At 26.3% G+C, this 13413-nt stretch overlaps 4 protein-coding genes across 4 annotated transcripts; all 4 read left to right on the plus strand.

Annotated features, from left to right (window-relative positions):
• Positions 1-371: 371 nt before the first annotated feature.
• Positions 372-1704, plus strand: DICPUDRAFT_85811 (uncharacterized protein; the record flags this gene model as incomplete). Its single annotated transcript, XM_003283269.1, has 4 exons — positions 372-375; positions 538-725; positions 812-1380; positions 1464-1704. The coding sequence occupies 4 exons, from the start codon at positions 372-374 to the stop codon at positions 1702-1704; spliced, it is 1002 nt and encodes a 333-aa protein (XP_003283317.1).
• A 2253-nt stretch (positions 1705-3957) lies between these two features.
• Positions 3958-9394, plus strand: DICPUDRAFT_52203 (uncharacterized protein; the record flags this gene model as incomplete). The annotated part of the gene is made up of 3 exons (XM_003283270.1): positions 3958-4171; positions 4244-8833; positions 8907-9394. The coding sequence occupies 3 exons, from the start codon at positions 3958-3960 to the stop codon at positions 9290-9292; spliced, it is 5190 nt and encodes a 1729-aa protein (XP_003283318.1). The 3' UTR covers positions 9293-9394.
• Positions 9395-10347: 953 nt separating this feature from the next.
• Positions 10348-12206, plus strand: DICPUDRAFT_74327 (uncharacterized protein; the record flags this gene model as incomplete). The annotated part of the gene is made up of 2 exons (XM_003283271.1): positions 10348-11158; positions 11239-12206. 2 exons carry the CDS (start codon positions 10348-10350, stop codon positions 12204-12206), a joined length of 1779 nt encoding a protein of 592 aa, XP_003283319.1.
• Positions 12207-12349: 143 nt separating this feature from the next.
• On the plus strand, positions 12350-13369 carry DICPUDRAFT_74328 (uncharacterized protein; the record flags this gene model as incomplete). Its single annotated transcript, XM_003283272.1, has 1 exon — positions 12350-13369. The coding sequence occupies one exon, from the start codon at positions 12350-12352 to the stop codon at positions 13367-13369; it is 1020 nt and encodes a 339-aa protein (XP_003283320.1).
• Positions 13370-13413: the final 44 nt, after the last annotated feature.

Below are 13413 nucleotides of genomic sequence, written 5' to 3' on the forward strand. Positions count from 1 at the left end.
CACATATACACATACACAAAATAAATAATAATATTAATTTTAATAAATAAAACCCCCATATTTTTTTTTTATTTGTATGCTTTTCTTTCTTTTTTTTTTTTTTTAAATTTTAAAAAATAACAAAAACAAAAATATTTATTTAAATTTGTGTTTATAATATAATATATTTATTTATTTATTTATTTATTTATTTATTAATTTATTTATTTATTTATTTATTTATTTATTTATTATCTATTTATTAATAATATCGAAAATTTTTATTATAAAAGCTTTTTGTAACAATACCAAACAACAACAAATAAAAGAAACAAAACAGATCAACAATATACAGAGTCAATATAAAATATAGCGAATAAATTTTATTAAAAATGAGTACAACAAGCAGTAACCCAACAACCCAGGTATTAAATAATCTACAAACAGAAAAACAATTACAAGCCCCACCACAACAAACCCAACAAATATCATCATCACCACCACAACAACAACAACAGCAACAAGGTCAACAAAATGGTAACCCACAAAATAGCGGAGAGGGTACACCGACAGTATTAAATTCAGTTAGACAAGCTTTAGCATTGGCAAGAATTGGTGTAAATGCTGATAATAGAGGTGACTATGCTGTAGCAATTCATAATTATAAAGAGGCCTCAAATTTATTAAACTCATCAGAAGATCTATCAACATTGAATGATGAGCACTATAGAACAATGATGGAAAAAGTACATACTACAACTTAAACCTTTGAAAAATATAGCTATTCAATACATCACAAGATTACTAATCAATAGTATTTTATTTTATTTAGGCAAAGCAATATTTAGATAGAGCAGAGATGTTGGAAACTTTAATGCAACAGCAAAATGGTAATGCACCATTAAAAGAAAATTTTGCATTTGTAGAGGAGATACCAACCCAATCATCTGGATTTTTAGACCCAATACCAGCATTCCCATCATACAAACCATTTTGGTTAATGAGAGTACTCTCAAAGACCATCAAGAGTGGAGCATATTTAACTCCACGTCTTTATATTCCAAAGTCAATTTGGCAGCAAACCGGTTGTAAATTTACAGCTGTCGAAACCAAAATCAAAAGTTTAGAAGTTTTATTAGATTGTCTTCAAAATTTAAAGAAACTACATGCCGATAACTCACCTTTACCATTCGATAAAAACAGTATTGAAGCTGTTTCAAAAGAAACTGACTCATTTTGCACTCAATTAGATGTCATTCAAAATGGTCTTCATTTCCATCTCTCTTTTATTCCAGAAATTAAAATTGAAAAAGTAAATGAAAAAGGTTGGGCAAATAAAATGAAAAAGTTTGGTAACTCATTAGCTAAAGGAGCTGTTAGATTAGCTCCCTCTTCAAAATTGTTTGTATATCCATAAAAATAATAAAAAAAAAGAAAAAAAAAAACTAATTTTATTTATTTACATTAAAATCATAATAATACAGAGAAGGTCAAGATTATATAGGTTTATTAAATTCAGTTTTTGAAGAAAGTCAATTTTTAGAAAGTTGGATGAATTGTTGTGAAAGTTTAGGACACAGTAATTTATCAAATCGTCTTCGTCGTGTTGGAGAGTTCTTTTCTGTTGTAATTTGCTCATTTGTGATGAAGGACTTTACAATTTTATTAGAAAGATTTATGAGAAAAAGTTTACAAAGTTTTATGACCATCAATAAATTTAAATAACATATCAAAAAAAAAAAAATTCCAAATTCATACATAATATCAATCAAATCAAACCTTATTCATACATAATTGCACAAATATAAACCCTCTCATTTAATTTTTTATTTTAATATTATATTAAATTATATTATTAAATAATTAAAAAAATAAAAAATAAAAAATAAAAAATAAAATAAAAAAATTAAAAATAACTTATCAAAATATCTTTTTTAGTGACTTCTTTATTTTTATTTATGTTTATAAATTAAATTTAATCAATAATAGATAAACTAAGTAAAGGTCCTTAATAGTGTTTATTGTGTAATGATTTGTAAATGTGGTGAATTGGATTGATCATATCAAAAATTAAAATATTATACCAAAAAAAAAAAAAAAAAAAAATTATACCAAAAAAATAAAATAAAATAAATAAAACAAAATAAAATAAATAAAAAAGTGGGTTAGTGGTGACTTAATTATTAATATTTTTATTTGAATTTATATAATATAAATATTTATATATAATTATATTTATTAAACTTATGCATTCAAGAACCAGTTTTATTTTTTTTTGTGTTGGGTCAAGACTTTGAAAGAAAAATTTAAAAAAAAAATTAATAAAAAAAAAAAGATTTTTTTTTTTTTTTTTTTTTTTTTTTTTAAAAATATTTTTAAAAAAAATTATAATTTTTTTTTTTTATAACTATAAATAAAATAATAAATAATAATATATAATAAGCAACAAAATCAACATCCTACAATTCTTGTTGTATATTTATTATTTTTTATTATAAAATAGTTAATTTATTTTTATTTTTTATTTTTTTTTGTTTATTTTTATATTTTGTTTTATAGGATTGGAGAAGTGAATATCAACAGTTGTAATAGAAGTAGAACTAAATTTAAAGGTTTTTATAGGAAAAAATTAGTTTTTTTATAATACAAAAGGTAAAAAAAAAAAGAAAAAAAAGAAAAAATTCAATTATTTTTATCACATAAAAAATATCATTTGCAACCATAAAACTAAATTTATAAAAAAAGTGTTTGAATATTTGTATTGTTTTATGTGTGTTTGTGTGACAATCACTTAACTAAATAATCATTTCCCCAACGAACAAAGAACAATAACCAAACAAAAATAAAAATAAAAAAAAAAAATCACAATTGTGATGGTGATGATGTTTGTATGTGTGTAAATTATAATATTATATCGAGATTTCGTCAATAAATAAATATAAAAAACATAACAAAATATTTTTATTTTAATTTTTTTTTTTTCAATAAAACTTTAATCATTTAAACAGCAAGTTTGTTTGAAAAAAAAAACCACTCCCACACATTAAAATCAATTGTACAAAAAAAAAAATTAAGTTAATTTTTTTATATTTATATCACACCCCCACACCCAAGCACACTAAAAATAATACAATGCATAAGGTATAATTACCACCACTCACTCACTTAAATAACACTTTTCTCAATAAAAATTAAAATTTTTTTTTTTTTTTTTTAATAATATTATAATAACACATATAATATTTTATATCATATTGTTGTATTTATTTTTTATCATTATCATTTATTTAACTTTGTTTTTCTTGTATATATATAATTTTATTTATTTATATTATATAATTTATAATTATTTTATATTTTATATTGACCCTTTAAAATTTTATATTTTTAATTTATTAAATTTGATTTATTAAATTTATTTATTTATTTAATTTATTTATTTATTTATTTATTTATTTTAAAAAAAATTGTATAATAGTAATAATAATAATAGTAATAATAGTAATAATAATAAAAAATAACAATAGTAAAGTAATTTAAATTGTTGGTTTTCTCATTTGTACGTTTTTCTTTTTTTTTTTTTATTTATTACATTTTTTTTTTTTTTTTTTTTATAAAATTATTATATTTTAATTTATTCTTTATTTTTAATTATATCACACATATTAAAAATAATATAATCAAAATTTATAAAACTTTTTTCTTTTAAATTGTTGTTTTTAGTAAATTTAAGAAGATTTTTTTTTTTTCTAGACAATTTTTTTTAAATATATTTAAATCTTATACTAATATTATTTTATTGAAATATTAATAGATTTAGGAAAAAAATAATAGAAAAAAAACAAGTTATGAATTTTTAATATAGGGTTTTTTTTTTTTTTTGTACATAAATAATAAACAGTAACAGCAATAGAAACAGTAATAGTTTTAAAATAGTAATAAATATTAAAATAGTAATAAAATAGGAGCATTTAAAAAATGAGTGTTCAACAACAACAAGATGTTGGTAATTTAATATCACCATTATCATTATCAAGCGAAGAACAACAAAACAGAAAATCAAGTACAGGAAGTACAGGAAGTACAAATAGTAGTGGTAGTTTTAAAAAGAATTTACAAATATTTAATAGCCTCAGCAGTAGTGTAAATAGTGAGGATGTAGGATCTACACTTATAAGTCCAAGGAAGAATAGTACTGGAAGTAATAATAGTAATGTCATACCTTATCATTATAAATATAACAATAATAACAATAATAATTTAGATAATATAAATAATACAAATATTAATTTTCCAAATAAACTCAAAGTTACAGATTTAGTGAAAACATTTAATAATAAACCTCTTTCTAATATTCATTCAATTCATAATAATATAGCTCCATCAACATTAGAGAAAGAAAAGAACTCTCTTCCAAATGGTTCAAATACAAAACAATTAAGTTCTGCATTTCAAATTTTAGATAATTCAATAAATACACCTTTATTATCAACAAACAATAGGGTTCGAAGTGGAAGTACAGGTAGTAAACCAATTATAATGCAAACTCAAATGCCTTCATCAATATCAATATCGGCTTCTTCCTCTCCACCTTTATCTTCAGATGATCAGTTACATAATACAAATAAATTAAATTCATCAAACCCATCTACAAATTCAACTCCAACTATTTCAGTTTCAGGTCAAAAACCACCAACACCAAAAATTAGTGGTTCATGTTTAAATATTAGCTCAAATAATTCTAATAATAATAATAGTGTGCTACAAGATCTTTTATTCAACTTACCAATGGCACCAACAAGTGTACCAAAAATTTCACAAACACCACCATCTTCAAAAAAGCCAACAACCTCGACAACCTCATCGCCAGCTACCATTGGGAAATCTACATCATCATCAACAACAAATACTACAAGCTCAGCAAATAATATAGCTCCAATTTTCCCATTACCAATATCGCAATCATCAAGTACACCATCGACATCATCATCGACAACACCAAATCAAACTACACCAAGAAATTTAAATAATAATAATACAAATACTAATAATACAAATACTAATAATACAAATAATGGTACAAGTAATATAAGTAATAATAGTTCAAACAGTCAATCACAACAAGTAAATACCAATTCAATTAATTTAATAACCAGCAGTAGTAATAGTAATAATAGTCAAATTAACTATATAAATGGTCACCCAGCACATATTAGTCATTCGAATAGTTGTAGTAGTATTATAAATCACCATGAATCATCATCACCATCACAATCACAATCATCATCATCGTCATCATCATCGAATACACCAGTTACAACAACACCTATTTTAATGAGTAATAGAAATTCACCGCTATTAGGTCGTTCTCCAACACAATATATTATATCAACCAATACAGGTTTGACAGCAGGCGAGCGTGTAAAATCCAAACAATATTCAATGCTAAATATTAGTAAGAAAACTATCATTGACGAATCAGATTCACTTTCATCACCAAGATCATTGACAGGAAGCCCAAATAGTTTAAGAGCATCTATAAGTAGTCAAGCACCAGCTAGTTTTGGAACATTACCATCAATTAATAGTAATAAGCCATTGGTAGTAAAGAAATCTACTTCAGAGCACAGTGCAAAGAAAGAAAATATTTGGAGACAAACTATGGCCCCATCAACTAAAGAGGATCATATTAAAGTTGTATTTGATGGTTTACCAGGTAAAAGAGTAATTCAAAAGTTTATAATCGATAAAACACCTCAAGAAATAAAGAGCAAATTTTTAGAGGATCTTTTAAATACTACAGATTTCCAACAACCACCACTTAATATACCAATAAATCCAGATCAATACGAATTGAAAGTTCTTTCAGTTAACTCCACAATAAATAATGAAACATTGCCATTAAGAAGACAAATGTTAATGCAAGCTTGTAATATCTCTAGATTATTCCCTAAACTTCATTTGGTTATTAAGGGATCCTCACCTTCATCTACTGCCATTCCATCACCAACTCCTTCACCATCAACTTCAAATACAAGTCTTGGTTCATTAATTACAAATGTTCCACCAGAATCATTAAGTAAATTAAATAAATCAAATTCCTCATCAACATTAATGATTGATAATAATGAGGTTATCGATGTTAAAGGTCATATTCAAGCAGAGTTGGAAATTTTCGAATTAATTGGTACCTCATTCACAAGAGTTTTAGATCAAGGTCAAGAGGTTGTTAGTTTTAGAAGAGATTTTGCTCATTTTAGATTAGCCAATTTCACTATCACCCGTAACGATTTATCACAAATGATTTATGTATCATCCGAACCACTTCCATTAATTATCCCAAACAAAATTACTATTATGGTATTATTACCAGGTGATGGTAAAATCATTAAACGTGTTGACTGTGATCCAAATGAATCAGTAAAAGAAGTTAAAAATCAAATCTTTAAAAAGTTTGCAATGATTGACCGTAATCATACAAAAGATAAAACTGCCGATGATTTTGTATTAAAGGTTACAGGTTTCCGTGAGTATATACTCTGCCATGCCGAGTTGGGTAATTTAACAAGTCGTCAAAGATTCTATCCAACCGGTGCCAATGGTGACTTTGCTTTAATTGATTATGATTACATTAGACAATGTGTAAGCAAAAATCAACTCATAGAATTATCATTAACCAACAATAGCATTTTAAAATTAAACCAAGTAGAAGAAAAAGTATCATTCATCGACAAGATTTTAGAAACTTCAGATTTTGATGATTATGATGATGAAGAATTAGAATCACTTAGTAATAATAGTTATGATGATGTTAAGCAAAACCAAAATCAGCAACATTCCCAACAACAAATATTCCAATCAAGAGGTAGCTTCGATAGCAGTGGAGGAGGTAGCGGTTTAGGCGAACAATTATCAACAAACAGTGGTGGCAGTAATAATAATAGTAGCAATAATGAACTTTTAGGTTCTGCTGCTGGTGTTGCTGGTACAACAAATAATATAGTCGGTGGATCAAATAACAACTCATCAAAATTACCAATCAACATTGTAAAGAGATTATTCAGAGTTAATATTGCAGGTATTAGAAATTTAAATTTCAATAATAATGAAGATGCTAAAAGTAAATTTGTTGATAAACAACCATATTGCTTCGTTATGGCAGAGCTTTATTATGGTGGTCAACTTTTAACAAATCCAGTTTATACACCAATCACACCAATTAACATTTTCGAAGTTATTGATTTTCCAAATTGGGAAAAAGGTATTGCCTTTACTATTCCAATTCGTGTATTACCAAGATCTGCACGTGCTAGTTTCACACTATATGTTACATCAGTTTCAGAAGCAACAGAATCTCAAATGGAAGATGTTGTCAGTAAATCAATACCAATTGGTTGGAGTAATTGTTTATTAATGAATCATAAAGGTATTCTTCGTATGGGACCAGCTGCTTTTAGACTATGGGAAGATGGTCGTAGAGCAAACCCAATTGGTACTTGTGTCGATAATCAAAGTGCAAAAGCTCCAGTTATATTGTTAGTAGAATTTGAAAGTTTCATTAGACCAATTGTATATGTACCACCCACTCCTAGTACAAGTAATAGTAGTAACGAGCTATTAAACTCACCACCAACTTCCCCTCAAACTGCCACAAAAAAACTAGACCCAGAAGAAGCAAGAAAATTAAGATCACTTATGGAATCTGACCCATTGGCCCAATTCTCTCCAGAAGAACAGAAGCTTATTTACAACTATAAACATAATTATAAGAGCAAACCAAAGGCTTTGGCTAAATTCTTATTATCAGTTTGTTGGACTGATCCAGAACAAGTCTCTGAAGCTTATCGTCAAATGAATGATTGGGCACTTTTAAAACCAGTCCAAGCTTTAGAATTATTAGATGCTAAATTTGCAGATGAACATGTTAGAAATTTCGCAATCAAGGTAATCAATAGTTTTTCAGATGCAGAATTTTCAGATTTCCTTTTACAATTAACTCAAGTTCTCAAATATGAACCATACCACAATAGTGATTTAACACATATTCTCATTCAAAGAGCATTGGCTAATCGTAGTAGAATTGGTCATTTCTTCTTTTGGTTCTTAAAATCAGAAATGCACACCCCAGAAATTGAAGAACGTTATGGTCTTTTATTAGAAGGTTATTTAAGAAGCTGTGGTTCACATCGTCAAGATCTCATCAAACAAAACCAGGTACTAAAATCACTTTATGGCGTTGCAATGGCAGTAAAGAATACTCATGGTGCATCAGAGCGTAAAAAAGTACTCCAAGAAGGCCTTTCTAAAATTAAATTCCCAGAGACCTTCCAATTACCTTTAGATCCACGTTGGGAAGCCAAGGGTTTAATAGTCGATAAATGCAGATATATGGACAGTAAAAAATTACCACTCTGGTTAGTATTTGAAAATGTAGAACCACATGCTAAACCACTCACTATTATCTTTAAAGTTGGTGATGATCTTCGTCAAGATATTTTAACATTACAGGTTTTAAGAATTATGGATAGATTCTGGAAGAATAATGGCATGGATTTAAGATTACAACCATATAAATGTATTGCAACAGGTGATGGTATCGGTATGTTAGAAGTAGTATTGAATTCAAATACCATTGCAAATATTAATAAAGATGCTGGTGGTACTGGTGCTATTTTAGAGGAGAAAACTTTGGCCAATTGGTTAAAAGAATGCAATCCAACCGAAGCCGAATATAATAAAGCCGTTGAAACTTTTATATTATCTTGTGCTGGATATGTTGTAGCCACATATGTTTTGGGTATTGGTGATAGACATGCTGATAATATTATGATAACCAAATTTGGACATTTATTCCGTAAGTTTTAAATTTACTTACTCTAGTTAGTTATTTTAATTTAATATTAATTTTTTTCATTTTTTTTTTATAGATATTGATTTTGGCCATTTCCTTGGAAATTATAAAAAGAAGTATGGCTTTAAGAGAGAAAGAGCACCATTTATTTTTACACCACAATATATGGCAATTGTAGGAGGAAAAGATAGTGAAAATTTCAAACGTTTTGTTACCACCTGTTGTTTAGCCTACAACATCCTTAGAAAAAATTCAGATTTGTTTTTAAACTTATTCCAATTGATGTTAAGCACAGGTATTCCAGAACTTCAATGCGCTGATGATATCGACTACCTTAGAAAAGCATTAGCACCACAATTAACTGATGAAGAAGCTGCCGAAGAATTCAAAAAGAACATTATTGTTGCACTTAATACTAAAACAGTAATTTTAAATGATTTATTCCACAATTTCGCGCATTAAAAAATATAATTAATAAAACACAAATAAATAAAAAAATAATAATAAAAAGAAAATCCACATAACAAACTAATAATAAATTTTAGAAGGTAATAATAAATAACTAAAAAAAAAAAAAAAGAAACAATTAATAGTAATAATAAAATAAACAATATAATAAAATTTTGTAAATTTAAATAAAAAAAAACTATAAATGTATTTTTAGAAAAAAATAAAATAAAAAAGTTTATTTATAAAGCTTTTATATTTAAATAGAATTCAAGATGGAGTTTATTAATACTAGGTATCGATACCAATTTCCAATTTTACTTTAGTTTTGGGTTTTTATTTGTGAGTCATTCCTGTATCTAATAGGGATATTTTGTTGGTATCGCCAATAATATATGTTATATATTCCACTTACCTTTAAATCTACCTATTCCTTTTAAATGAATTTTTTTTTAAAATAAAATAATATTAAAATAAGAATTTTAATCAGAGAAAATTGAAAAATTGATTATTTATTTAATTAAGATTATTTTTTTTAAACAATTATGTTAATTAATTTATTTTAATAAGATTATTGTTAATAAAGATCAATTTTTTTTAACCCATTTTTTTTTTTGTATAAAATTATTATCTTGATAAAAAAATAACAAAAATTCATTAACTGACATACACACTACATATTAGATCACCCTATTTATGTGTGTGTGTTAATTTTAATAGTTAGTGTGATATATAAATCCCCATATTTAAAATCCTTTTTTAATTATTTTTTTTTTAAAGTAGTACAATATACTTATATATAATTTTTTAATTTATTTTTTTTTTTTAAAGAGTTATTATTTCTTAAATCAGAATTTAACATTAATTCACCAGTTCATAATTATTATAAAATTATATCAGATTACTTATCTGTACATTTTTATTTTTTTAATAATAATTTTATTTTATATTACTTTTTTTTAACGTGGTTTTATATTTAAATAAATAAAATTTTTTTTTTTTTAAATTTTTTTATTTGTTTTAAATAAAATTAAATAGTTTATTTATTAACTTATTTGTTTAATAATAAAATGGTTAAATATTATTGTTATTTTTTAATAATTTTATTAATAATAAATATTGTTAACTCATTTCATACAGATAAAACCTATGATAAAAAATTCGAAATTCAAAGAGCATCTTTTTTCTTTTTAACAGCAAATGCATATAGATATTCGTTAGAGAATGAACAATGGTGTGAAGAGAGTAAAGTTGCAGGTGGTAGACCATATGTATGGAGTGACTATAGAAATACCGCAATCAGTTATCTAGATCTTTATATTGCCCTTCAATTCGATTCAAGTTGTGAAGATAAGCTCGTGCAATTAAGAAAATGGTATGCTGATAATGTAGAACAACCAACTTCGTTTGCAAAGAATAGTGAAATGTGGGAAAGTGATTATTTACCAATGGTTACCGATGCCTTTACCTGTGGCTTTAATGGTAGCAAACTTGTAGACTATGATATTGTTTCTCACGATCTTCGTGAAAACTTTGACAACGAACCACTCAAACAAAAGATCTGGCATATGATTGGCCCATATATGACAAGTATTTACAAACAACGTGAAAATGCAAATAGAAGATTAGATTTGGATGCTGGTTTATATATTCCATTCTTAGATAAATACACCGGTTTCCATTATACAAAAGAGCAACAGATGAGAATTGGTTTTCCAACTTATATGGGCCGTGCACTTTGGTACATATTCCATACTTTAGCACAAAGAATTGCCGATAATGAATGTTCAGTAGATATCAACGACAAATTATTTGAAATAGCAAAAAACTTTGTTGTTTACTTTACAAAAGGATCTCACCCATGTCCAATATGTAAAGAACGTAAGTATTATATAATAGATTGCAGCAATCTAATTTTTATATTAACATTTTATTATTTTAATAAATTTTTATTATTTTAGATTTTATCAGTCGTATCTTGGTAAATGATCGTTTTGCCCCTGACTCTATTGATAATGAAGCCATGCGTTATTACCCAATTGAACATTTGCTATTAGGTGGTATTGCTGGTGATGCACATGCTAAAATTTCAACTATTAAGGCATCAGATAAGAATTCATTGGCCGCTTTCTTCTGGATTGTTCACAATGCCGTAACTGCCTCTGTAGATAATGGATGCTCCTGCTTTACTGAAGAAAATGAAGATGATAAACCATATAATTGTGTTATGGATTACAGGTTCCAGGTTCAACAACAATTCCCAAGACAACAAAGATCCTATCCATTTATGAAACGTTTCGAATTTATTTTAACACCAGACCACAACTATACATTATTTGACGATGCAAGAGACCAATTTAGATCAATTTTAGGTCAAATTAATTCCTTAGATACTTTTGCTTTAAGAAACGAATTAATTTCATATTGGCAAACTGGAAAAAACATCAGTGCTGATGGTCAATCTAAAGTTACACAATTATTAGAACTAATCAATAATATGACAAACCAATTTATTGCATCCAAAGTATTAGAAAAAGTTTATACTTATTCAGATACTGTTCCACTAAACTGTGATATAATTTTAGAAAAGCTAGATTCATCCCCACAAGTAGACACTCCAACCATTGTATTTGATAAAACCCCAGCAGTTTGTAAACCATATCTACAACCATCATTATGCGACCAACAATATCTATATAGATATTTTACCAAACCCCCAACCAACCCAACTTCATCATCTGTATTGACTACAACTAGTGGATCAACTGCCCCAACCTCATCATCCACAACCTCATCAGTTACCTCTCCACCAAGCCAAACAAAGAATGTTGAACAAACCAGTAGTAACTCTTCCCAATCTATATTCAATTTACCAATATTAAATATTTATTTATTTATTACAATATTTATTATTTTTATGTTTATGTAAAATCAATAAATATTATTTGTATTCATTCATTTATAATAAAACCAATTTTGGAATTATTTTAAAAATAAAAAAAAATTTATTAAAAAAAAAAAAAAATTTTCATTTTTCATTTTTTATTTTTTTAATTTTTACAATTCTTTAAAATGTCAAATGATATAAATAACAATATTAACAATATCAATAAAATTAAAATAAATAACCTATATAATCCTTATTCACCATGTAGAAGCGTAGATTGTTATAAAAAACTATATACCATTAACGAAGGTGCATTTGGTGTTGTGTATTGTGCGGAAGATAAAGAAACCAATGAAATTGTAGCACTTAAAAAGATCAAAATGGAAAGAGAAAGAGAAGGCTTACCAATTACAAGCGTAAGAGAAGTTAAAGTATTAATGGAGCTACAGCATGAAAATATAGTAAATATTAAAGAAATTGTATTGGGTAAAAATATTAATAGTATATTTATGGTAATGGAATTTATTGATCACGATTTAAGAGGTTTAATGGAAGTTATTAAGAAGCCGTTTTTACCATCAGAAATTAAAACATTAATTAAACAGCTTTTATCAGGTGTAGCATATATGCATGAAAACTGGGTTATACATAGAGATTTAAAGACAGCAAATTTATTATATACAAACAAAGGTATTTTAAAGATAGCAGATTTAGGTTTAGCAAGAGAATATGGTAGTCCAATCAAGCCACTATCAGAAGGTGTTGTTACTTTATGGTATAGAGCTCCAGAATTACTTTTAGGTTCAAAGATTTATACATCAGCAATTGATATTTGGTCAGTCGGTTGCATTTTTGCCGAAATAATTTCAAAAGAGGTTTTAATACAAGGCTCATCCGAAATCGATCAATTAGATAAAATATTTAAACTTTTGGGTACACCAACCGAACAAAGTTGGCCCAACTTTTCAAAATTACCAGATGCCAAACACCTTAATCTTGTACCACAACCATATAATAATTTAAAATTAAAATTCCCACATATCACCGACAATGCTTTTGACCTTTTATCTAAACTTTTAGAATTAAATCCCGAAACAAGAATTACAGCATCAGATGCTCTAAATCATCCTTACTTTACCGAAAATCCACAACCAAGGGACCCAATGCTTATGCCCACTTGGCCATCATCACATAAAAAAACTTAAATAAAATTTAAAAAAAAGCATTTTTATTTATATATACATAATTT

This window comes from Dictyostelium purpureum (assembly GCF_000190715.1).
Source record: "Dictyostelium purpureum unplaced genomic scaffold DICPUscaffold_6, whole genome shotgun sequence".
NCBI lineage: Eukaryota > Evosea > Eumycetozoa > Dictyosteliales > Dictyosteliaceae > Dictyostelium > Dictyostelium purpureum.